The 24,562-nt window shown below is 37.5% G+C and overlaps 2 protein-coding genes across 6 annotated transcripts in view; both read right to left on the bottom strand.

The window, feature by feature from the left end:
• Positions 1–7,518, bottom strand: part of ed (echinoid) — a 212,576-nt gene extending 205,058 nt beyond the window's left edge. For 2 of the 5 annotated variants that reach the window (XM_012366478.2, XM_067353093.1), the window contains exons 1-4: positions 7,364–7,516; positions 6,832–6,925; positions 6,535–6,571; positions 5,204–5,649 (exon numbers count right to left, since the gene is read on the bottom strand). The gene's annotated coding sequence lies outside the window, so the exon portion shown is untranslated. Of the gene's footprint in view, positions 1–5,203; positions 5,650–6,534; positions 6,572–6,831; positions 6,926–7,363 lie in introns of all 5 variants that reach the window. The other 3 variants (XM_067353094.1, XM_067353095.1, XM_067353096.1) reach the window with 3 other exon arrangements.
• A 15,100-nt stretch (positions 7,519–22,618) lies between these two features.
• LOC105671938 (splicing factor U2af 38 kDa subunit) lies at positions 22,619–24,549 on the bottom strand. Its single transcript, XM_012366504.2, has 5 exons — positions 24,381–24,549; positions 24,205–24,292; positions 23,708–23,774; positions 23,335–23,623; positions 22,619–23,264 (listed from the first exon to the last, which is right to left on the bottom strand). Exons 1-5 carry the CDS (start codon positions 24,422–24,424, stop codon positions 23,030–23,032), a joined length of 723 nt encoding a protein of 240 aa, XP_012221927.1. The 5' UTR covers positions 24,425–24,549; the 3' UTR covers positions 22,619–23,029.
• Positions 24,550–24,562: the final 13 nt, after the last annotated feature.

Raw genomic sequence — 24,562 nt, 5'->3', positions numbered from 1 at the left:
AAAAAAAAAAATCTAATACAAAGAAAAAAAGAAAAAAAATTTATGGAAAATCTAAATTTAATAATTTAAAAATTTGTAATTAAAAATAATAAAAAATTCAAGACATAAAGATCAAGAAAAATATAATTAAAGTTTAGAAATTTTTAACTTTACTATTTCTAAAATAAAGAGTCTGTAATTGACTCGATAACAGAAATCTCAAGATTTATTCATACAAAAATTTGACCATATTAATCATTTAAATCTGCAATATTTTAACCTTTCCTCAAGAACTCTTTTCAAACATTTTTTATTCATTACGAGAAACACATACAATTTGGAGAATTAATAGAAAATAGATTTCCATCCCTGTATATCGACCGCAACAATTATTGCGCGAGAATGTATGCGTCGTTCCAAACGAGAATCTCACGTAGCATGCTCACTTGCGCAGGTTAGGATGTATTACATACGAGCCGGAGGGGGGTGTGCCGGGAATGTTCGGTAATACGCAAAATCCGAAAGTATCAGGTATTTGGTATGGTCACGGTTGTACCCGTTAGCAGGCTAATTGGAATCCAATCAGCGCGATTAATCGTTTAACATGCCGCGCGCACGTACTGGCCCGCTAGGGGCTGACGGCGTTTAGGTATTTAACGGCGGGAAACCGCCGTCGATGCGTGGGCGTGTACCTCCGGCTATATTTTATGTTTAGTCCCGCTCCCTGCCGCATGCAGACAATCGCCTCTCTCCCGGCCTCGTAGATCCTAACTGGGAGATTCTCCTACTCGCTATCTTAACCTCATCGCATAGGGCGGAAAAAAAAACAGAGCGCCCCTTCTATGGACCAAACGATCGTCATTGAAGTCTCGGCGGAGATACAAATGCGTTATTACTAGCCGTTATTGTCAGAAGTACGACCTCTCTCGCAATTGCCACGAATGGATGTATCTGACATACGTTTCCAGCAGCTTCCCCACAAAGATTATATTTTGCCTAGTGATATTAAAACTCCATTTGTCAACTATCTATTATGTAAAATGATAAATTTTATTTTTATTTCTATAAATGCTGAATTTGTTTTGATTTATTTATTAAATAAATACAGTATAGAGTTAGTATAGCAAGATAAAAAAACAACAAAAAAGTAACGATAAACAAACGAGTAACATCGACCGCTCCTGAACATATTTGAAAATATTCTATTCAAAAAAATTCTATTCAATGATAAATTTATTCCGAAATATTGCTGCAAATACGGCATATGCTAGCGATACGCTTCGCGACGAGATATATTGAATTTGAAAAAAATAGTACCACGGCGATGGATAATCACAAATAATTCCAAACAATTCCAAGTGTTTTTCAAAAAACGCGCTCGCGAAAAGAATCAACATGTTCGCGTAAATTCAATTTAATATCGTTCTATTTGTGACCGTTTCTGCGATATTATTTTTACTCATCGCTTTTTTCTGCTTGTACTTATTCAATTATATTTATCTGTAATAAAAATACTTCTACTTGGCAACACAAATTTAAATAATTTTCTTTATTTTTAATAGCAATAAATATGTAAAAGTAAAAAGAAGGGGCATTTTCCTTGCAATGGGTATGCTATTGAACTTGTCGTGGAATTTTATATTTGTAAAGGGAAAAATATTCTAAATTATTTATGAAATTAATTTTTACGATGAGAGAATTACTGTTTTATAAAATAAGTTGTCTTTGAGTAATGTTATTTTGCGCAATATAAACAAAAAATATTGTAACGAAAGAGATATTCTATGCTACGATAAAATAATATTTGCTTCGCAATGGCACGTTAGAAAGTCTCACACTCCTCGATAGTGCATTAAATTTTTCAAATTACTCAGAATTCCACGGCGGCGAGTATGCGTTCTTCTCGACACAAATTCCCTACAGTAAACTACACGCTACGATATAATTGCGACGCAATACATACTTTTTATTGGCGCGTTGTTTGACCCTTAATTTCTCATTTCCAACGTCGCTCGATTTAATGAAATCGGTAACGAGATGCACGGGACATAACTCTCGGAAATATTCTACTTATTATATAATAAGTTTCTTCTCTATGTTACTATAAGGAAAGTCGTATAACGTCATAAAACCGCAATCCGAAAATACGGTTCAAACTCCGATGCGGAGACAAGCGGAACAAATTGCGAGCTAATCGTCAGTTCGTCTCGTTTTCGTTGTTTGACGAGAACACAGTTTCCGGACGCGCTAAGTCCCAGCTAACGAGACGAGGCGATTCCATTGCGACTACTCTCTAGGGCCCCGTCCTTTTTCCGCGCGCTCCTGTAGACGCTATTAATTAAATCCACTCGAGTCCGGGGCGTCGCTATGGCGCTCGTGATTATAATTTAAATGAAATCTCGTAATCTCGGGAGCAACCGGAACGGAAAGAAACACCGGGAGAGAAAAGTCAGCCCCGCTACCGGTGGCGGAGAACCCAGGTAAGTTTCCCACTTTCGAAACGGACGAGCGGTTATATACATTATACATATTTCAAGAGGAAAATCGGAAAGAAAACGAAGATCCCGGGGAGAAGATAGTTGCGGAGAACTTTTCCGCGTCGGGCGAAAGAAGCAGGGTAAACTCGGACGGCGGTGAGAGTAACTCTTCTCCGTCCGGCGAGATCTCGCATAATCCGGCCCGCGGAAGGAAAACGTCTAATCGAATCTGGCACCGGAGAATTACGAAGTACGAAGAGAAGCGAAAAAATAGCGAGTGGCGGGATATTCGAGGGATCGGTCCTCGCTTCTTCGATCTGTAACGCGATTAACGATTCTCGCCGCGACGAATCCAGGATACGGACAGGACTCGTCGTCCAACGGTGGCGCACAGAAGCATTTTACCACCGCGAATTTCCCTCTATTTCCTTCTCACCGCCGTTGGATCCCGTGATAAGCGAATCACCGGCGAGGTAAGCTAAAAAAATTGTTACGGTTCGGATGATCGATCGTCGGCAGCGGGGATTGAAGATTAAAGGCACGGCAAAGCACAGACTTTTATGTAATATACTACATTGCTGTCGCTTCTCTATAAGCAGATTACATCTCGCGTTCTGGGAAAAAAAAGCATCTGCAAAAAAATGGAGCGCTAATGTGTGATAGAAATTGCCGAGGAATGTTGACATTCGTGCTTCAAAATTGCAGTTATAGCAGCAAATTTATCATGCACTGATGTGATCTGATGCACGCGAAGAAGAGAAAAGAATAGCGAATTTTAATCGAATGGGAGATTAATTCTTGCTCGGTGTCCGGATACCGGGTCCGTTCGAGCGCATTTTTGCAGACTTTTGTATCACACTTGTGACTTTATTCACATCATTCGAGACAAAATATTACTCTACCTCTCGACCCTATTTTTAAAACCTGCCATGTTTTTTTTATTGCGACAGACCGTCTTAATAATTTATATCCATAGAATTTAGTATGTATAATCTGGAGAAATAAATAAGAAAATGAGTATACCAAGAGAGCAAAGCCAGAATTTATAAAACCTGTGTAAGACCGATAATGATATACGCAATAGAAACCAGAGCGGAAACTACTACCATCAAACGCCTCTTAGGAACAACAGAGATGAGAATACTGAGATCGATTACTGGGCGTACACTCTTCGATCAGAACGAGGAGATTAGAAGCACCTGCGAAATCCAGGACGCTGCGAGATGGATAAGGAGAAAACGAAGAGAGTGGAGGAACCATGTTGACATAATGGCGGAATCGAATAATCTAGCCAAAATAATAATAGTCGAAAGACCAAATACCACGAGACCACCTAGGAGACCGCCAAGACGATGGTACGAGAGCTGGACATTCTCTGAAAGCTGAGACGCACGTTGGTAACAATAGGGCAAAGCGCTATAAGAGGAAGAAGAATTTAGTATGTGAAACATTTGAATATGCGATAAGAGTTCTCTTCAGCACAGTTTATTGAATTATATTCGATACGTAATTTCGATGACAATCGATTTGAGCCTTTATACGATGTGCAATTTTCCCGTTTTTATGCAAAATACCAAGCACTTGAGTGTATGAAAGAGATTTATTATGCACGCGCCCGAGTACCACTCGCCGGATTCATATAACGAGTCGGTTACGGGGAAACAATAGCGACGCAAACAGCGAAGAAAGATCGCGAGAGTACTTCAACCCGACAAGTAATTACCGTCGTTTTGCCTTCATTGCACTATTAAATGAGGAATTTTTGCGAGACTCGACAAATCGTCGAGACTTCGACAGTCCTAGAGGATTTTTAGCGTCTTACTACTGTCAGAATATAGGACCGCAAAGCCAGTTAAGTTAAGAATTAATAGGAAATCAGAAAAATTGAAAAAGTAGTGTCCGCTCCTTTAATGTTTCTCTCTTACGCAAGGCAACAAAAAAGCTCTTACACAAGTTTAATGCTGAAGTTGAGCTCTCACGGGTTTTTCCAAAAAATGATAAAATTACATGAGTTAAGTTAAGTTGCCCGCACGGGCAATTTCAAAAGACGGTAGAAAATTATCCGAGTTATTCCGGTTGGCTGGGAAGCCATCGCACGTGCAGGGCACGCGTCTACTCAGGTTACGGAATAAATGATGTAAACGTAAGTTTTCGGGACTCTCCGCGAACCATGTGCGTAGAGTTTTTCTTCATCGAGGGGCTTGATTATTGAATCGCCGGAAGTTTTATGTTGCGTCGCTTCAAAATTATGTTAACGAATCCTTATCGAATTCACGGGACAAAAAAGGATTCAGTAGCGGAAGGCGGAGAGTAGCGTAAGAGGCAGATGGATTAGTCGGCGTAAAATCGCCCGTGATGTTGAGAATCGATCTTAAACTTGCGAAACGGGCTTAAAGAGTAATGACTAGCGGGAGACGAAGTTTTTCCGAGAATTGCAAAAAGATAAGAAGAATTTCGGACCGCTAAGTAGTGCGGATTGGAGATCTTAGACTATCGCGGGTGATAGCGCGGAAAATTGTACCTGGATTCGAATAGGAATCGTATGGAAAACGCTCGACAGGCGACGGTGCGTTATATTATTTATTTAACCAATTCTGCCGCCGCGGCCGTAATTGATTTTTGTTAAACATATTCAGTTTTCTTTAATATTGCTCTTTGCTTAATTCATTGCACTCACCAAAATCCTTACACTTTATTGATTAACATCTCATAAATAATAAATAATAAAGAAATGATAAATTAGTTACCTTGAAAGTTACTCTGTCTTGAATGATGCCTTCCGTGCCTCCTCCTTTTAACGATCCATCGCTGTTCTTCCATGATACTCAATCGCGAAATTACGATCACGCGAACAATAGAATTAAAATATGAGTGTAGCCCTTAATTCTATTAAGAGTAATATAGAACGATTTCCGTTGCCGTCTACTTTGATCGTGAGTGTGTACTACGAAGGGTAGAAAGATAATACGCACGTAGCAACGGCGCGCGTCTTAAATCGTAGAAAAACATACACAAACACTGACGTCACGAGCTAGACCGAAATACTTGGAACGCGCAACTCGGAGTTGTTATGTTTACGATACACACATATCATCGTGAGTGCGCGCGCTTTGTTTACACGCTATCTCCTTCGCACAAAGGCATTCGTGCGGGATAGATGACAACGGGAATCTCTCCGTCTTGGTATTACATTCTACATTGCGAGAGCGACAAATATTATAATATTGGAATCTTGGAAAAACAGTCATCACACACAATACAAATAGATCGTTAAGATGCACAAAAAACATTGAGCAAAATAATTTATCATTTGCAATTATGTATGCATACTATATGGCATATAAAATGCAAAATAAAATACATTTTGTATCATAAATATAAGTTATAAATAAAATTAATTAGGAGTTTCTTAAATAATTATAAGCAAAAAAATATTAGAACAAAATTGCAATGAGAAAAGATGTAATGTACCGATATTTTTTCAGTCATTGAACAAAGAAGTGATCTTTTTATTAAACGCGTTGAATTTTAAGATCCTTGAATTTTATGATGTTCAGTAAAAGAAAATCGTTGAGTACAATGCGCACCATAAAAACGAATCGATTATAGCAATTGCTGTGTCGATCAATAACTATATTTTTGTGGCATCAACGAATCGCGCATCCAAAATCGTACTTTGACAATTTGCTTTCTTGCAAAATCATTGAATGATTAAAACTATTGATAAGATTGCGTGAAAAATATACTTATGTACATTGAAACAATAATGGGCATTATATTCTTAAAATTTATATCTTAAGAATTTTAATTTACAAATTAAATTGTTTATATCTATCTTTCTAAAATTTATTTTCTTACATACACATATTTATATAATTTCTTTCCAAAATTTTCTAGATTTATAATTTGAAAATAATAAATTGCATGTAATTTTGTATTTTATCATTTACTTATAAAAATAAAAATTGCAAGAATTGTCAAAGTACGAGTTTTAATTATAAATATATAGTAAGTGTTAGTGAATGAAGACATGAGTGTTTCATGTAATTATGCAAGTATAATGAATGAATTCACTCACCGGTTGTTGTATTCTAGCTAAATCCGCCTACTTGTATCTGGAAAAATATATATTTTAATTACAAATTATTATATATTTTATGTATATTGTGTATTACATATTCTTGAATTATCTCAATTTACATGAAACTGAAACTGCATATAAACTACAAATCGCATAAATTAATATTTAAAAAATTTAATAAATATTTAATAGATACAGTAAATATTTAATAGATACAAATTGTAATCGTGCACGTGTATATTATTATAATTACATATATATTTAAATACTAAACAAAAATAATTTTATACTCACCGATTAATTAGTTAAGTTAGGTTAGGTTAGGTTATTGTAATTTGTTCCAGCCGCTACATTCTCCGAGCGATTCCGTCGAACAATTAAAATAGCTCTATCGAAAAGTTAATAAATCAACCTGAACAATACCTGACATCAACATCTATTATGTTATTGCATGCCCACCCTTCACCATTAATAATTGCAGATCAACACGAATTTGTCGTACATAAAATGCGAGAACGTAAACTGCGCTTTGAATTTCTTCAGCAAATATAAGTATTATTAAATCTTTTAGCGTTTTCGATTGAACGGATTTTAATCGATCCAAGATTGATTAATGACGTCATTGCTCCGCCAATAAAAGACTTGAATTCATAAAATAGTGATTAATTGATCAGCGATGAATCAAAATCCGTTCAATCGAAAACGCTTTTGAGATCGCGTATTTACTTGCGATCCATACAACAGCATCAATTACGATATCAGCAACGAAACGTTCTCAATCATGAAAATTTGCGGTAAACAATATACTGCGATGATCGTGCCTTACCTTAATCAGCGTCCTCGATGAAAATTCGCATTCCCTGTGCGCTTTTAACGGACAATGTATGGATTATTACAGAACGTCTGTACTTTGCGTTCTGATGCGATGCGTAAGAAGAGAAATCATCATGGCGGTCGGAGCAAGTGATATGCCAGAATGGACACGCTCGCGTCTCAATAGTACCATTGTTGGCCGGAGAGTGGCGCGCGTAGCATCTACATCGATATCGATACATTTTGATATTGGTAACATTGGCGATCGATGTTGTACACGAGTGCGAGATAAGATGCCTTAATGCCCGCTTCACATACAATTAATATCGTGCGCGCAAGATTATCATATTACACATTCAGCAATCCATGCACACTCAAAACGGCGACAATATAGCCAGGCTCGAAACTCGTCAGGCACGAACACAATAAGTATATTTTACCTGATTTTAATTTCCGAGGAGCTGAATTTTTACGCTACATACATCTAACAAAAAACATCACGCTTCAATTCTTTTAAAATAGAGTTGCAAATCGTGCATTTGTGGCATTGGAATTTGTACTCACTTGTAATCGCACCAGTTTCAATCCAGCGCCAATTACTCTACCCGCTGCAGATTCCGCCTTACAATTAAATTTGCTTTATGGAAAACTCGATGAATATCTGAAACCAGCATTTATTATTAATTTCGCGCTACACTATCGAATATCGCAGATTAACATCGCGAATTTTTCGCAGTGAATAAAACGCAAATGCAAGACCGTACCATCGCGCTTCGAATCTTTTCAGCGAACATAAGTATTATTTTCGTGTTTGTCTACTGCATCGGAATTCGTATTCACTTGTGATCGTACCGAAGCGCCAATTATAACATCAGCGACGAAACTCTCTTCATCGTGAACATCCGCAATAAATGATACATTCTGGCGATCGCGCGTTACTTTAATCGACACTCCCGACAAAAATTCGTACTCTCGGTGCGCTTTTAACAGGCAAAACATACGATACATCACGGAGCGTTTCGTACTCTGTGAACTGATGCAGTGTAATAGAAACTGTCATGGCGAGAGGGAAGAGGACGAGGTAGCGCGTGCAGCATTAATTGACAATATTGCCAATATCGAAATTTATCGATATCAACATATTCGGAACGCTACGCACGCCATCCTCCGGCAAAGTGGCAGCCTTTACTGCTCTATGTCGGCCCAAATGGTGAGTGCTACGAACGCTTCGTGATTAATCACATATTTCATCTGTCCAAAGTGTATAACGAATGTGAGTTTTTATCAGAAGTGTTGATTAAAATGACGAGCGATTGTCGGAATGTATCATTTATCGCGAATATACGCGATTAACAGCGTTTTGTCGCTCGCGTCGATATTCACACTGGATTGAAACGGTTACAGTTTCAGTAAGTAAAAATTTTGCCGCTTATTGCTCAAGCTGTTAAAACGCAATGTATTTTTTATTAATATGTCGAAAATTTAACTTGTCAGAATATAGTCGATTAAAGCTGCTATCGTTGTGTGTGTGTACGTTTCCGTAGAACCGCCAAAACAATTGTCGTTTACTTGCTTTCTCAAATAGCAAATGATCGTCATCTGACGTCATCATAACGGTTATTTGCTACTTGGGAATTGTCATGATAACGTCAGATGGCGATCATTTGCTACTTGGGTTAAATGCACGGATCGTTGACTAAAATTATGTGCGTGGACGCGTTGCAACATAACCTACATTTTATACGCGTTTGTATTTATTTATATCCGTTTTCGCGTAAATAAAGTGTGCAAGTTGATTTTTGCTCGGCAATGTTTTAATGCATATTTTCGATACTCATCTGTTCATCGATGGAACTGAGCAATGCAAAGGATGCCAAGCAGCCTAAGGCGGTAATTGCAACAAATAGAACAAACTGCAATATCCTAGCTGAGTGAGTAATCATGTGCTCATTATTAAAAAATGTTAATATTACAACTGTGACTCATATACGTATACACAGTTACAATTTATATTTATTAAATATTTATTAAGATGTTTAAAAATAATTTTTAAAATATTATTACATTTATTGAATATTCATTAAAATTTTTAAATAATTATGCATATAATTTATTGCATATAATTATATGTTAATTAAAATGGAAATAATCAAAGAATATATAATAACCAACGTGCATAAAATATATGATAATGTATAATAACTAAAATATATATGTATTATTTTACAGATATAGCTGATGGCATTAGCTAGGGTACAACGATCGGTGAGTGACTTTGTTTATTATATTTGATTGCACAAAATACTGATAATATCTTCTATTTTTTTATTTGCCTATATTTATTATATAATTGCTTAAAATTACACTTTGAGAATTATTTTCTTGTTTGCAATTTACAGTTTTACAAATAAATAATAAAATACAAAATTATTTTCTTTTTATCTCATTAATAAAATCTTTTAAATTAACAATTAAAATTAGAAGTTAATATTTAATAAATATAAATTTTCAGAATATAATATTCAATATAATTTCAACATACATAAATATTTTTTACTCAATTTTAATAGCAAATTAAACGATTCAGTATTTTTGCAAAACAGCAATTTGTCAAAATACAGTTTTAATTACACAGTTCATTAACGTAATGTAAAAGCAATAGTTTTTGATACAGTTGTTTATGTAGCAATTAGTGTAATCGATTTGCTTTTATGGTATACTCTTTGACCGAACGGTTTTACTGTTCAGCTGAACATTATTACAAAATTCGAGAACCTTTTAAATACAAAGTGCTTCATAAAAATACCTCTTTAACATAATGGCTAAAAAAATATCGACACATTGTACAATATTTGTTCTCACTATATTTTTGTTAGAATATTTATTTATAATTATCTATATATATAATTACTTAAACAATTTCAATGATTAAATTTACATGTAACTCTTAATTACGATACAAATTGCGTTTTATCTCGCGTTTGTATTTTGTGTACAATTTGCTACATGACAAAATCGTGATGTGAAATCGTAACTTTCGAAAGTGAAGAGCGTAAGTTGACTTTCGTTTGCACGTAATGCACGTGGCTAAGTGCGGATTTCCGGCATTCGTCGATCCTTCGATCGAGTTGACGCAGAGCAGTCTAGAATAAACTCTCAGCAGACGGTGTAAATTACAATATTTTAACTGGTGAGTACAATTATTTGTTTATTGAAATATTTGATTTGTTGATTATTTGAAATGTTGATTTGTTTATTATTTGTTTACATATGTACATAATTATAACACACACGTACACAATATAATTATAATTATAATTAAACGCAAAAACCTGAATCAATTTTGTGCATGAAGGAAAATTGTATTTATCGCGTGATACAAAAGCAAAGGATATATTAAAGTAACAGTATTCTCTCTCCATTGTCAGAGAGTTTCCGATTCCAAAGATTTCGCGGAACGAGCGAGAAAGAGAGAATGCCGAGAGTGGTTTTAAAGTAGACGTGACGCTACGCGTAATATCGATTCGCGCAGGATGAAAGACGGAGGATATCACGCGAAGGAGGATGGGCTGTGTATGAGTATGTGTGTATCTGCGCGTATGTTGCGTGTGTGTGTGTGGTAAAGGGAAAGACTCCTTTCCTCGCGTAGCACGTACCGCAGGGTACCGTTGTGCGAGATCCTCGGGGGTGACAATCTGGAGGAAAGTAGGCAGAAGGGGATGGCGGTCGCGAAAAGGGGGTGGAATACGGGGCAAGGGAGTACGTATCTGCATATAACCCGGTTTCTCACTCACGCGCTCAGGCACTCGGCCAGGTAGCGATAGATGGAACGGGTTCCCTCGGGAAGTGGCCCGTTCCGTCGCCAGGTCCGCCGGATAGCCTTGTAGAAGACCGACCACTCTGCAGGGACCGGACTAGTGCTTCTCAAACACCGGCCGTACCGGCCGGCCAGCCGCTCCATCCTTCATTATCTTGCTCCTCGTTCATGCCATTCTATCGAGCGGAGAGAATCCCACGAGCGAGAGTCCACGTGCCGCGCAAACGTAAACGCGACGAGAGTACATAAAGCCTCTAGAGTGAATAATAAGACGCCACGCGACTGAGATCATTCTTAACTACTGTAGGATAGAGGAGGAGGAATTTTGACTTGATTCTTGAGAAAAGGAGATAGGAGGGTGTTCAATTATTTGAGTTTTTTTATTGACCTACTTGTTATAATTCTTATTTAGATTTTTCATAAATTTTTTTCTGATTCTTTTTTTAGATAATCTTATAATAATAATTTTTTTTTCAAAATGAGTCTAAGCGAATTGGAACAGTCAATGAATAGCAAATTAGAGAATCTAATATTTAAAAATATAATTTATTAATCATCAATTATTTTTAAATACGGTTACTTCTCTCTCTCAGAGAATAGTTTTTTCACTTTTCTAAAGTAATTCTAGAAATATTCATGAAAAAACTGAAATATCTATTTCTCTGTTTAGCATTAATTAATCTATATAATTATAAAGATTATTATATATATTTTTTTGAAAGTTATTACATCTGGAATAACACTCTTCTGGAGATTTCATTGTACAATGTCCTCCTTCTTTGCAGTCCTCTCACAGAGTTTTCTTTCAAACCGGTTTAAAGATTCGCATAAGGCTTGGCTAAATTCAATGCCTTCGTCGAAACACCTGGCAAGGCCGTCTAGGCCTGTTCCAAAAGATTATTTTACATGAAAGTATCGAACGGACTCGCGTTGAAGAATCGTTGAGATTGTGACAGATGCGGAGCGTGGCAGAAACCGAGAAAGTGCAGGCAGGTGGTAGGCAAAATATTCTCTCTCTCTCTCTCGGATATATTTATTAAAAGTGATTAAAAATTTATCCGTTACATCGACTGGCGCAGAACCAAGAATTTTAAATACGAAAATAATGCACATTGCAATTTTTTATTCAGTGATAGTAGTAACAAAAAGTCTCAAAAAAAATTTTTACGAATTTTTTATGTGATAGTTTTACATGTCACTCTCATTAATATTATATTTAAATTTAAAAAAATTTTAATAACGAGATATCTCAATTAAAATTAAAATAAAATAAACGTACGGACAACGACCTAGATTGAAACTCAAGCAATTTCGTGTGATCAAAGATGAATGTTCTGTTTTGAAATTATAATATAGCTGCAGTTCTATATACATAGCTACATTAAATAAAACATTTTTTTGCCACAAAGGCACGCTCTATACGCGCAGACACCGCATTTCAACAAAATCTCGTCTATTTTATCGGACGGTAGACGCGTCGCTACTCGTTTTGTTTTGCATTTTGTTGAAATGCGGTATCAGGGGCGCGTGGAGGGTGCCTTTGTGACTGAAGGTGTTTTATTCAATGTACCTACATATGCATAACTGCAACTACTTTATAGTTTCAAAACAGATTATTCGTACTCCTCGTTAGCATTTCAATGAATATGTTATATTCATCGGTCAAATATGTCATCGATGCGATTGCTTGCAGCTAGCGTGCATCGCGCCCGGTGGCTAATAAGTCATGGAGTTAATAGACGAAGTTTCGTTTCGCCTCGTAAAATCGCGAACGCGCATGGACTTTATTGGTCCAGAAAAGGCGGACGAGAGAGGCGGTAGCATGAGACAGAGAGTGAAGGAGGGAGAAGAAGAGATTTATATAGTGCGAGAGTGAGATAGAGAAGGAGAGGGCGGAAAGGAAAGAGTAAGCGGTATCGATATGCAGAGGGAATATCGGATGCGAGAGCCAGCCTAGCAATATCGAGATGAATTATTGTTCGCCGAGTACAATGCACTCAAATACTGAGTGAAGCCGGAAAATTGATACAAAAAATCCGCACAGCTCTGCAGGATCCTATCAATTTCTGCTACCACCTTCGCAAAAGCGAAGGAAACATCTCTAACTTCGCGAAGATCGTGTTTCTCAATGGTGATTGCCAAATGAAAAATTTATCACTCTTTTGTGCGTCAACATAACGCATAATTCACTTCAAAATATCGTTTACCTTTAACACAATGACACTTTGTAATTGTACAAAATGTGTACATTTTTGTTTGGCCACGCTGATAATTGTTTGCACTTTGCGGCGGAATAAATATTAGCTGTTTGCGTATAACCGTAAATTGAGCTTTCAACATATGAATTAACATATGAAAAATACATAAAAACATGCTGATTTGACAAACACCGATACGCGTTAACAGGATAATGGAAACTAGCAAATTTAATTTAAACTATTAGCGTGCAAAATTTATTGTTGCGCGGTGTTTGGCAATAATTTAACTTTATTTACGTCCGATGTTCAAATTTAACCTCCTTTATTTCCTTGTAATTATCGATGAAATCTGCAGTTTCATTAGCTGCTGTGCTCTCACCGTTATTTTTCTTTTATCCAAGATCGCGTAAGATTATTTTTTCGGATTATTATAGGCGTGGACAAAGTGAAGTTTCCGGAAAGAGAGTGCTCTCTGTCTTTAACAATTACTGACATCGTCCAGACATATAGAAACATTTACAGCGTTTTACTCAACGCCGATTCTACGTCAGAGGACATCAGTGCCTTTGTTCTACGCTTCGGAGTCAAATCCACACTAAATCAGGGTACTCTGTACGGGAAACGTCCAAACGTCAAAGCATCCCGAATCCATTATCGGGCGAGTGTTCCATCAAAACGGGGTCTAAATTAAGGGAATCCCCATTTCGCGTTTCGCGATCGATGGGGGGAAGGGAGATTGAGGGAGCAGAAAGGGCGGCACGACGAAGAGCGGCCATAGTGCCGGCGACCGCAGGAAAACGCGACGACAAAGGGAAATGGACGTGGGAAGAATCAGGGGGGTTCGAAATCGACGAAGCGTGCCTTCCGCCCTATCCTACCGTCTCTTCCTCTCCCTCTGCCGCGCCCGTCCGCCCACGACCCTTCCTTTTTCACCGAGTGCCGGTAGATAGACGAGAAAATCGGTCGGCGTGTATTGCCCGTCGTAAATCCATCGCGGCAACGTAGTGAACACCATCGCGATGTATCCAGCACCATCGTCTTTTATATATACGTCGGTTACTTTGAAATAATTTCGGACAAACCGCGCGTTTCGCAGACAAATTCGTTTTATCTTGCACCGCTTTTACGTGCCAAACATGAGGGGGTACGCACACTAATTAGGTGTTTCCAAATACTATTCGTTAATCCACTTACAGCAATTACATACGTTTAACGTAATATGTTCTATATTTATTAATCTACTTTTCTACATGAGTTGCATTGTAATGCGTTGATCTCTCATTTGCGGAATGTAATTTATTTCACGAAAAGCGCGAATAATTTGCGCACAAAATTCATTCTATAACAGCTCATTATTTTTGTCTATTGTTATCTCATTATCCATGTTAATGAGAATAACGTCTCTTTAGCACACTTTAATAAAAACAGTAAAAAAAGTTGGCGAATAAAAAAGATAGTCTATATCTGTCCAAAAAAAGAAGTTCAAACAATCTCGAAGTTAAAGCTTAAACGCAGGAAGATTTAGTAGTTATGGACCCATTACACAGCTAAGATATATCTTCACGATTATCTCATCCCTCTAAACTGAAAGTGCAAAGTAACCAGGCCTTGCAGGTGTTATGCGAGCAAAGTGCTGGAAAGTCAACGAGCTTAAATATTACGTCGTGCACATATCCGCGGAACGGCGCGAGCCAGACGTCCGAGGTTTTCTTCCATACTCGTTAAGAGATCCTACGCGAATAGCCTTTTAGTCTAATTCATCGTATAAAATCCCAATTAAACGGCCGGAGAACGGAAATTCCGCGTCCCGCTGGAGGCTTCCTCGCGCTGAAAAAGCCAATAGAGAATCAACGTGCTCGTAATCCTACGCGGAAGCTTTTTCGGATAAAGACCTTTATTGGCGGCGAAAGATTTGTAACGGAATAGACCTATCGCAAATTCTATCGAAAAACGCGCGCTCGCGCGCAAATTCTCATATCCGGCCATATGTCCGCGTGTCCTTTGATCTCGAACAAAAGAAGCGCACGAGCCTTCAGCAATATAAGAAAGTACCTTGGAAATTGCTGTCGGTATGAAGAAATATGTAATAGTTGCGCTTAAAAACATTTCAATTCATTCCTTGATCGTTCGACGTGGCAAATTAATCGCGTATTTTTAGAACAACATTTATTAATCTACTTAGGACATGTTCCACACAACATGTTCTACAACTGTTTTACAATTCACTTTTCTCCATGAATTACAATGTAACACAGATGTCACGCGTTGATCTCTAATACAATGTAATTTTAACTGAAATGGAAATGTAAAATACACTCCATAGAAATATTTTATTTAATTAAAACGTGCAGCCAGTACGTACAAGATCATTGCAATTTTTACATTTAACACATTTTTGTATTTAGAATCGCTCTCAGTAGAACGTTACGGCTCATTTTTATACAATTAATATAAATTTTTATTTAAACACAAATTAGGCACTTCTAAATTTTATATATTTCAAGAATATAAACATTACTATATGCTAGAATCAGATAGTATATAATAATTTATGGAATACATATCTCGTCTCTTATATTTCAATCTTCATTTTCTTCGACAAATTATAAGTCACGAGATTTCTCGAACAAAACTGTCCGATCTCGTAGTGAGAAAGACTCAAGAGTACTCGCGCGTCGGTAGCGGGTCGTTTCTTTACCGAGACGCTCCATTAAACATCCTCAAATACCATCCTCTCTGCTTTTGCACATTTTTTAAAGCTCGTTTACCTCCTATTGTTTTGCCTCGGTTCTTCCTCGGACTCTCTGCTTGTCAAGAAGCTTTTCTTCTCTGACAATATTAATTGCCATAATAAGTCAAAACAATTATAATTTGCTTATTCAACAAAATTACGTGTCGACGTAATTATTCTTAAAAAATTACGTACAAAATTACGTGCAACTTCTCACATTTCTATTCTGTAATTCCAATGGAATAGAGAACAACGTACGTTAATTAATTATATAGTAGAAATAATTAAATAAATGTCTTCTCTTCATAAATAAATATTTGCTTAGAGCTTGCAATGGATAAAATAAAGATAAAATAAAGAAGACGAGCTATGTATATTTTATTTTCGGTGGTTTCTTGGGGCGAAATATTTGCCAAAAGTGTCTTAACGTCATTTTCTTTGATGGCAAACGCCTAAGAGAACTTTGACCTATTCTCGCGCCGGGCTACATTACGGATAGACTGCATTCCGGACCACCTACTAACCGTCAGAGCGCGGCCGGGTTTTCCCCGCATTTAGCACCAAATTATTACGCCCTCCGAGCGTTCTCCATTCTCGCAATTTTACCTCTTCTCGCGTAATCTGTCGCACCGTCGAGCGGAACCGATGGCAAGAATTGCAAGATGAGAGGGAATAAGGAGAGAAAGAGATGAAACTGCTTTCCGGCTAGACGTCGCGTTTTTGACAAGTCCGTAATTCCCGCTGCCATTATTTTCCACGGTGTCGTCACTCTTTTCACGTACGATCGAGCACAAGTCGTATGGGTGGAACACGTTGATCCAACGATTCAGCACGTCGACAAAGCTGAGATCGATCGTGACAATTTCAATAAAATTTTCAACTGTTCATCGTAAAACTATATATTGTGTCGAAAGCGACGCGGAAAGTATTATTCGAAACCGTGTGGAAAATAACAATCTTCGAAGGATTTTATTTTTATATTAAAATGATTGTAATTTTTATATTGAAATGGATATAATTTTTCCTCTTCTAATTATTCCCGAGTTCGTTGTTTCAAATGAAAAATTCAAGTAAGCGCCACATTATATAATCATTTTTTTAACGTTTTTAACATTTCCCTATTTTTCTTTCGTAAAATAGAAATGTAGAGAGTTGCACACGTAATGTATAAATTTTATGCGCTAGGGTTTAATGTTCGAGGGTTCATCGAGTGAATTTATGACGCGGAAGATACGTAGGTCGCGTGCGCTTAGTATTGCGCTTACGCATCCAAATTCTTTCATTACATCTATGCCCTCGTAAGCTACTGCGATAGCAGACCGTCGAGTGTTTGTTCTACACTCGAACCGGTCGAGCAACTCGAGCTACTCTTTGTATTTGAATATTGCTGCCTCTATTCGATATTATCGAGACTATTTATACGATTGCCGGACTCAGGCCTATCCACGGATACCGATCCGGACTCCGATGAGTTTCGTCATGAGTGCGACCGGATATTGCAGAGCTGAGCTAAAGGGCCCGTGACGAGGAAAAGTCTCAAGAGTGGAACGAGAGAGAGAGAAAGAGAGAGAGGCGAGGAGGAGGAAGAAAGAGAACGCCCACGAATTCGTTCTTAAGTAATCGTCGGTCCTTTCGAAGGTATTCGTCGAGATGAAGACGAGGCGAGAGGCGAGGCGCAAACGACGGCGGAGAACCGAGGCATGCCGGGGACTCGATTAAATGATTAAACGAGCCCCGAGGCGCCATATTAAACTCGTCGTTATTCTCTCGTTCCTTCTTGGGAGTCGTTTCACCCTCGACGATGACAGTCTCCCTTTTCGACGGCGCGGCTCTTTCCATTTTTCTCTTCATTCTTCGTGCCTTTCTTGCATCCCCTAACAATGTCATTGTCCATTATCGCGGCACAATCAAGGAAGAACAAAAACAGATTTCGATTATGCCGATTGCAATGAATTCTGATGAACTGGTTTCCTTTTCTAAGGCAGCGAGGAGGAACGGCGGCGTGGGCGTCTCTCATAAATCTCTGGAAGGCGCTATATCGCTCCGTCTGCGCATCCCGAGAGGAATATGCCCGATTCTTGAAATACGTTATTCAAGTAGTTTTAAGTGGGTAGGGTAGTATGAATACGATGAAAAATATCCCCTACAAAATTTGGAGGAAAAAATTAGAACGAGAATCTTGCGTGGCAATACATCGAATCATAATTCATGTACACTTATCATAAATCAACGGTTTAAGCTCACTAAATAGTTAATGTATCCTACATTTTCGAGTGCTGTTTTTATCTCACACTTTTTAAATTTTACATTATTCTTTGTGCCACTGATACTGATTGTACAATCAATAATATATCATCCTACATTATGTATACCGTATTGATGTGCTTTTATCGCGCACACAGATGTATGCGTACTGAAATTTTAATTTATTTATTATCAGAACGCGACGGTGCATAATTTTACGTCTGCGTGTGGACTCGAAAAAAGACACCGCGGAGTTGCGAGAGACGTTTTATTCTAAATAATATTGAGCAAATATCTTATCAACCTTTAACGTTATTATGCGGTACGATGGCGATACGGTGCACGCCTATCGGCAAGATTACCGGGTTATAGTTTCAGTCGGGACTCGATTAGATCATTTAGATCGTTTTAACGCCAACGGAAGAAGCGGATCGGCTTTTTGCGGAGGTTCGGCTATAGCCGTTGAAGCCGTCGCGGCCGGGGCGCATTTGCATATAAACGAGAATTCACCGGCATGGTAACGCCGAAACGCGCCATTTTTATTATTATACCAATTAGGTCGTCACGTTGCGCGTACTACAAATTTCCGCCGGTTATCTTTTTTTTTATCCCCTCGCTCGACGTGGCCGGTAGCTCTGCGGCTGGCGTCCTTGTCGGGATCACCTGCAAGATCACCGGTGATTCTGCATCGAATTTCGAACACGCCTGTCTCTCTTTTTCAAAGCCAGTCTTTGGTTCGGGCTTTTCGCAGGCGGCCCCCGCGATTAAATGTCCTCGCGCAACATTTTTTTTCCGCCATCGAATGAGCCGTCTCATATAGAGGGATTGAAAGGCGCCCTCTTTTACATTCTATTCTCTTTCTCTCTCTTTCTCTCTCTCTCTCTCTCTCTCTCTCTCTCTCTCTGGCTCTCCTCTCCCTCGCTTTCGTCGTTGTTCAACACGCAGTTATCCGTATTTTATGGAATGGTTCTCTTCGACAGCCCTCTCGCGTTTTCCCCTTCGCTTTCATAAATCATTTACGTCGCGAAGGCGACTCGCCTGACGTTCGATTGCAATTTTCACGTACCGCCCGTTAAGCCGATCTACTCTCCGGTTCGAGACCGCGAACAGAGCGTCGGAGTAATTAACCGACCGGGCGATAATACGATTTGTTACTTAACGCTACACTTCGGCGTTACTTTATGCTAATACGGCTACGTCCGTAATGCGCGGTAAGAAGGATTCCGATCTGGCGGTCGCTTCGCGTGCGCGTCCAAGCACTTTTCCAAGATACTCGGAAAGTCTCCGAATTGTTATTTGAAATGTTTCCAGTTTTCAATATTGAATCGATCTCGGTCGGCGTAATTGCCAATCTCCGTCGCGGTTAGCGGAAGACGGGACACGTCCTGCTCCGGAAGGCTCGATACGGGAGCCTGATCGAAGATGCATCGCTGTGCCACCGACATTCAACAACGCTCGGGCCCTTCCGGCTCGGTGACGTTTGACAGCTCGTTAGCTCGTTTCCCCGACGAGGGAAATCGCGGTCAGGGCTGTCCATTGTTCCCCATCAGACCCCGGCGGGCGTGCGATTTTCTGCGCGCATATTTCGAGAACCGACTCTTCTCTCTTCCTCTCACCCTGCGTCTCTCTTGTTTTCTCTCCCCCTTCCCCTACTCTCGTCATCTAGCAGCAGAGAAACGAGTCTCTCTTTTGTGACGAGGCTGTCTGGCGTATCGCCAGGATTAATTACGGTATTCGTGGACTATCATGCTCCATTCCTGAACTTTCAATTTGCATCCGCACGTATTGATGCCCTCAAGGATTTTTTATCCGCACTCTTAGGGTCGCGGGATTGCGAGCTCAAGTGACGCACGAACTCTTGACAGAATTTATTACGGCTAAGAGTATGATGGAAGAAAAATGTATTGAAATAGCTACAGAAAACTAATTGAAATAAGTAAATTATATTCTGTATAATTTGCTAATTATAATTAATTTGTTTATGACACTTGCTCGCAAGAATCTTCAACTTTTTGAAAAATATATTTTATTTTGCAATAATACTAATTAATTGATTGTTATCTTTATTATCGATTTAAAACCACTGTGTTTGCGGAGAAATAGGAGGATATATTCTTGGAATAATTAATATTATTTTTACTTATTGTTACTGAGCGACATGGCACGATCTACATTTAGTCCACGGACGATCAAGACAGACGACAAATTATAATGTTATATTCTCAACCACAAATTAAATCTATATTTATTTTGAGCTACATTTAGATTCTATATTCCACTGTAATTATTTGATTATGTTAACAATTTTATTCACTTATGAAGATTGACATGTCCCAGTTATGGAATATAAAAATAGAATGCGATAGATTGTTGCGCGAGCAATATTTAATATGTATGTGATCTGTCATTATGAATGTTGGAAGCAACCAATTATTGTGCTTAAAAATAGCGCATCAAATATATTCAAGACATATACAAAATATATAAAGTTTTGAGGGGAGGAAATATTTAGGGGCTACAATAATTTTAGCAATTTACAGTGTTATTTTCTAGAAATGACAACGTTTTTAAATAAAAACCGATCTTTCTCTTATGTGCAGCAGAAATCAAGAAAACAATAAATCGATAAATTTATTCAAATGTTAAAATAAACAGTTGTTATGTGCGAAATATGTATAGGAAAGCGTAATTATATTCAGTTGCACAATTCTTATGAAAAAACAGGTCTTTCCAAAAATATAAATTTATAAGAAGTTTCCAACAACATATTTTTAGGAGTTCACTGTAATGCATTATAGTTAAACCATGACGGAAAGGCGCGATGCATTTATAGTTTATTCGTAATCGAATTCAACATATAAATATGAACGAATGATTATGTGCAAGTTTAATGGAATCGGAGTCATGATTTATTAAGTTATTATATTACAGTCGTATACATTAATATTGCCGACAATCTTACTCTTTTGGGTACGAATAAACGCGCAGTACATTAAATCAGTCGCGATCCATCGTGCGTTAATTTTTCATCGTAACGATTATTTCTTCATATTGAAACGATAATGCGGTGACGGTGAAATCTCGAGAGCGAGATAACCGGCGGGTGAAGTGCACGGCGGTGAAAAGAACAAACATCAGTATTCTCCGATAGCTGTCTGAAGGAGAAGGCAGGTGTTCTTCAGAGGCAGCTGCAATCACGACCACCATCTGCTGTGGTAATGCACGCCCGTTCGAAGTCTCGAAGCGAGAGGCCCACTGGTCCGAAAGCCCCGCCAATTAGGCCCAGCTGAAACACGTGCCCGGGTCCGGATGAACCGATTTTTGAGACGACGTGATTCTCCTTGAAAACCTCCGGTTTATCTCTCCCCCTTTTGCGTTTTTTTTTCCTTTTTTTTATTTTCTTCTAAATTTTTTTGCTACGCCCGGCTGTGCGCGCACGCCCGCCGTACTTTCGCATCATCTTTCAACAACTTGTTGAGCAACAGTTGGTCGGCACGAGACAATGAGTATGCGTTCAGATTAAAGTAAGAACAAAAGAAAGTGAAGATCCTAGGGTTGCGAATAATCATTTTACGCGAAAAATGTAAAGTACTATTTCAAAAAACTGCGTTGTTAAAAGTTACTTCAAAATTTTACATTCAATGTTATTATAGATTTATTTTTATTATAGATTTATATTTTTAGAATATTGAAATATCTGTTTCATAAAAAATTTTATTGCAACTGAATATAATACATAACACTGTACTTTTTTAAAATATATATATTTTGTGTGTAGAAACAGTTTATCTTAAAACTTAAATAAATTATTCTTTTCTCTTAGTTTTCTCGAAATTAGCATTTGCCGACAAGTGTTTTTTTTTTCTCGAGTAATAATTCATACTAAATGGCTTTGCAGTAATAAAATAAAGGGCAAAACTTTATGATGCATGGTATGTGATATATAACGAAATCTTGCGGAGAATACCACAAGTTTCTACCACGAGACGTGGATAATGTAGAATTTGCGTAATTAGAGATTTAATATTGTTTTTATATTTTTATATTTCATAAATATCATTATCTTCAAAATTTTTATGTGCAGTAATTATTGAAATGTCAAATATACAGTTATTTCATTAACAAACATATTAATATCAAGAATTGCATTATCCTTATCTCAAAAAATATAAAAAGAAAATATAAACTGCTAAATGAATTATTAGTACCGATTTTAAATTTTATTATTTCTTGTTTATTTTTTAAAACGGAAAGAGAAAAATTAGAAGACACAGCCAATACATTTTTATTCAAACTTTAATGTACACAAATTTTATGAATACACATGTCAATCTTATGTCAATCATTGTGAACAATAATTGAATAATACACAAAGAATATAATTACATCCTATTGCAAAAATACATTTGACACTTAGCACTTATTGTGTAGTCTATACCGCGATTACAAAACTTACATCAATATACCATTTTGGTAAGCGACAATGACAAAACTTTAATGAATATGAAGAAACTCGATTATTTAATGTATTACGTTTCTATATATCTTTTATTTGTTATATGTTTGTGTATATGATAAAGAAATATTTAAAAATAATTTCAAATGAGATAAATTCAGATGAGACTGGAATATAACACATTAACAGATAAAAACAGAAAATGTTTCGAATACATTGATGAAATGATGTTATTAGTAGCGACCAGATCTGCCGTCCCTGCCTTTTTCGTCTCTTCCCTTGCGCCGATCCCTAGATCTGGATTTTCTTTCGCGGGATCTAGATCTTCTCCTGCGATCACGACCTCGCGACCTCGATCGTGATCTTGATCGACCCTTACCTTTCTTTCGGCTGTACAAGTACCGACGAAGTTCTCGAGAGATAGGCTTCAAATGCATGAAGTTACAAAATCCAGAGCGGGTGCACTCGCTAAAAATACACATTTGCCTATATACCCTTGTATCTATCATTTTTTGTAATGGTATTAGCTTATAATTACCCCATTTCGTATTGACGACAGCATGCCTCGCGGAAATCGGTAACGGGTGAAAGCTCAGCGTAAACCGGTCTACCGCCAAACCAACGGTTGTTCAAGTCATTGACTGCCTTTTCTGCATCCTCCTCCCTGCGAAACTTGATGTAGACATTCCCAACTAAATGGTCGCCAAGATTGTCACATACGTTCATCTCTTCGATCTCACCATACTTGTCCTCACACTCGATGAAAACGTCCTCAAAAAAGTTATCATAATGCTCTTGCATCTCTTCATCCGATACATTTGCAACCACTGTTGTAAAATAGAAAGATGCTTCAAATGATGTGATGCTCATTTCGTATATGCAATGCTCTTATTAGAATTTAATTTACTTACAGTGAGATCCATCGGCGCTTTTTGCAGAATTTTGGGGGTTTACATAAAGATTTTGTAGCAAACATGTCTGAAACAAACAAATCATACGTAATAAGAAACACATATGCAATCAATGTTCTTTCAATTAATTGAAACTATAATTATGATTTATGTTAAAGTTTTACATATATATCAGAAGAAACATAAATTTTACTGCACAAATATCAGTTAGTCAAACATGTGAGCAATGTTAGCAGATTGACAACAAATTTGATCAAATTTCTAACATTGCTTATTGGGAATATGAGCAGCATTACATTACCGAATATATACATTAGCAGCATTATGTTAAAGAGATATCAAAAAATGATTACAATATCAGAATAATGTTCTTGCCTTGCAAAAGAGTTATCCTGATATACATGATGTATCTTTTGTTAATATTTTTCCAGATATGTATATCAATATGCAAATGTTATTGCGAATGAAAGATATACAAGCATTATTCATTACTTTACCTGGCTAAAAGTCGGCTTGTTATGAATTCGCGAGCATCGATCTCCGTGTCGACAAGCTCCTATTTTGAAATAAAACGAGCAATTTACTCTGAAAAAGACAAATGACCAAGAGTTTACATTTTGAGCATAACCTATTTCGTAAGAATCAATTACGTAAAGCACAATTTGATATTTACTTATCCTTTTCGGTACCGAAAATTGACGCCAGATACTCAGCCATGATGTATAAATCATCCGACTCACGTAAATCTCACAGCTATATCACAAAAAATGAATTTTTAATCGCTTTTAAAAATCCAATAGCATCTCGTACACAACAAACGTATGAGTCTACCCAGAAGCTGTTTTACCAACGCAG

The sequence above is a fragment of the Linepithema humile genome, chromosome 4, assembly GCF_040581485.1.
Source record: "Linepithema humile isolate Giens D197 chromosome 4, Lhum_UNIL_v1.0, whole genome shotgun sequence".
NCBI classification, from domain to species: domain Eukaryota; kingdom Metazoa; phylum Arthropoda; class Insecta; order Hymenoptera; family Formicidae; genus Linepithema; species Linepithema humile.
Note: the sequence above shows the minus strand (reverse complement) of the source record. Positions and strands in the feature narration are given on the sequence as shown.

Bases quoted from the DNA above. Each gene is read 5' to 3' on its own strand.
- LOC105671938 (XM_012366504.2), bottom strand. From the start codon at position 24,424: ATGGCTGAGTATCTGGCGTCAATTTTCGGTACCGAAAAGGATAA. The intron at 24,293-24,380 runs GTAAATATCAAA...TGTCTTTTTCAG, and splicing joins TTCGGTACCGAAAAGGATAA to AGTAAATTGCTCGTTTTATT. The intron at 23,265-23,334 runs GTAATTATAAGC...GTGTATTTTTAG, and splicing joins TGTCGTCAATACGAAATGGG to CGAGTGCACCCGCTCTGGAT.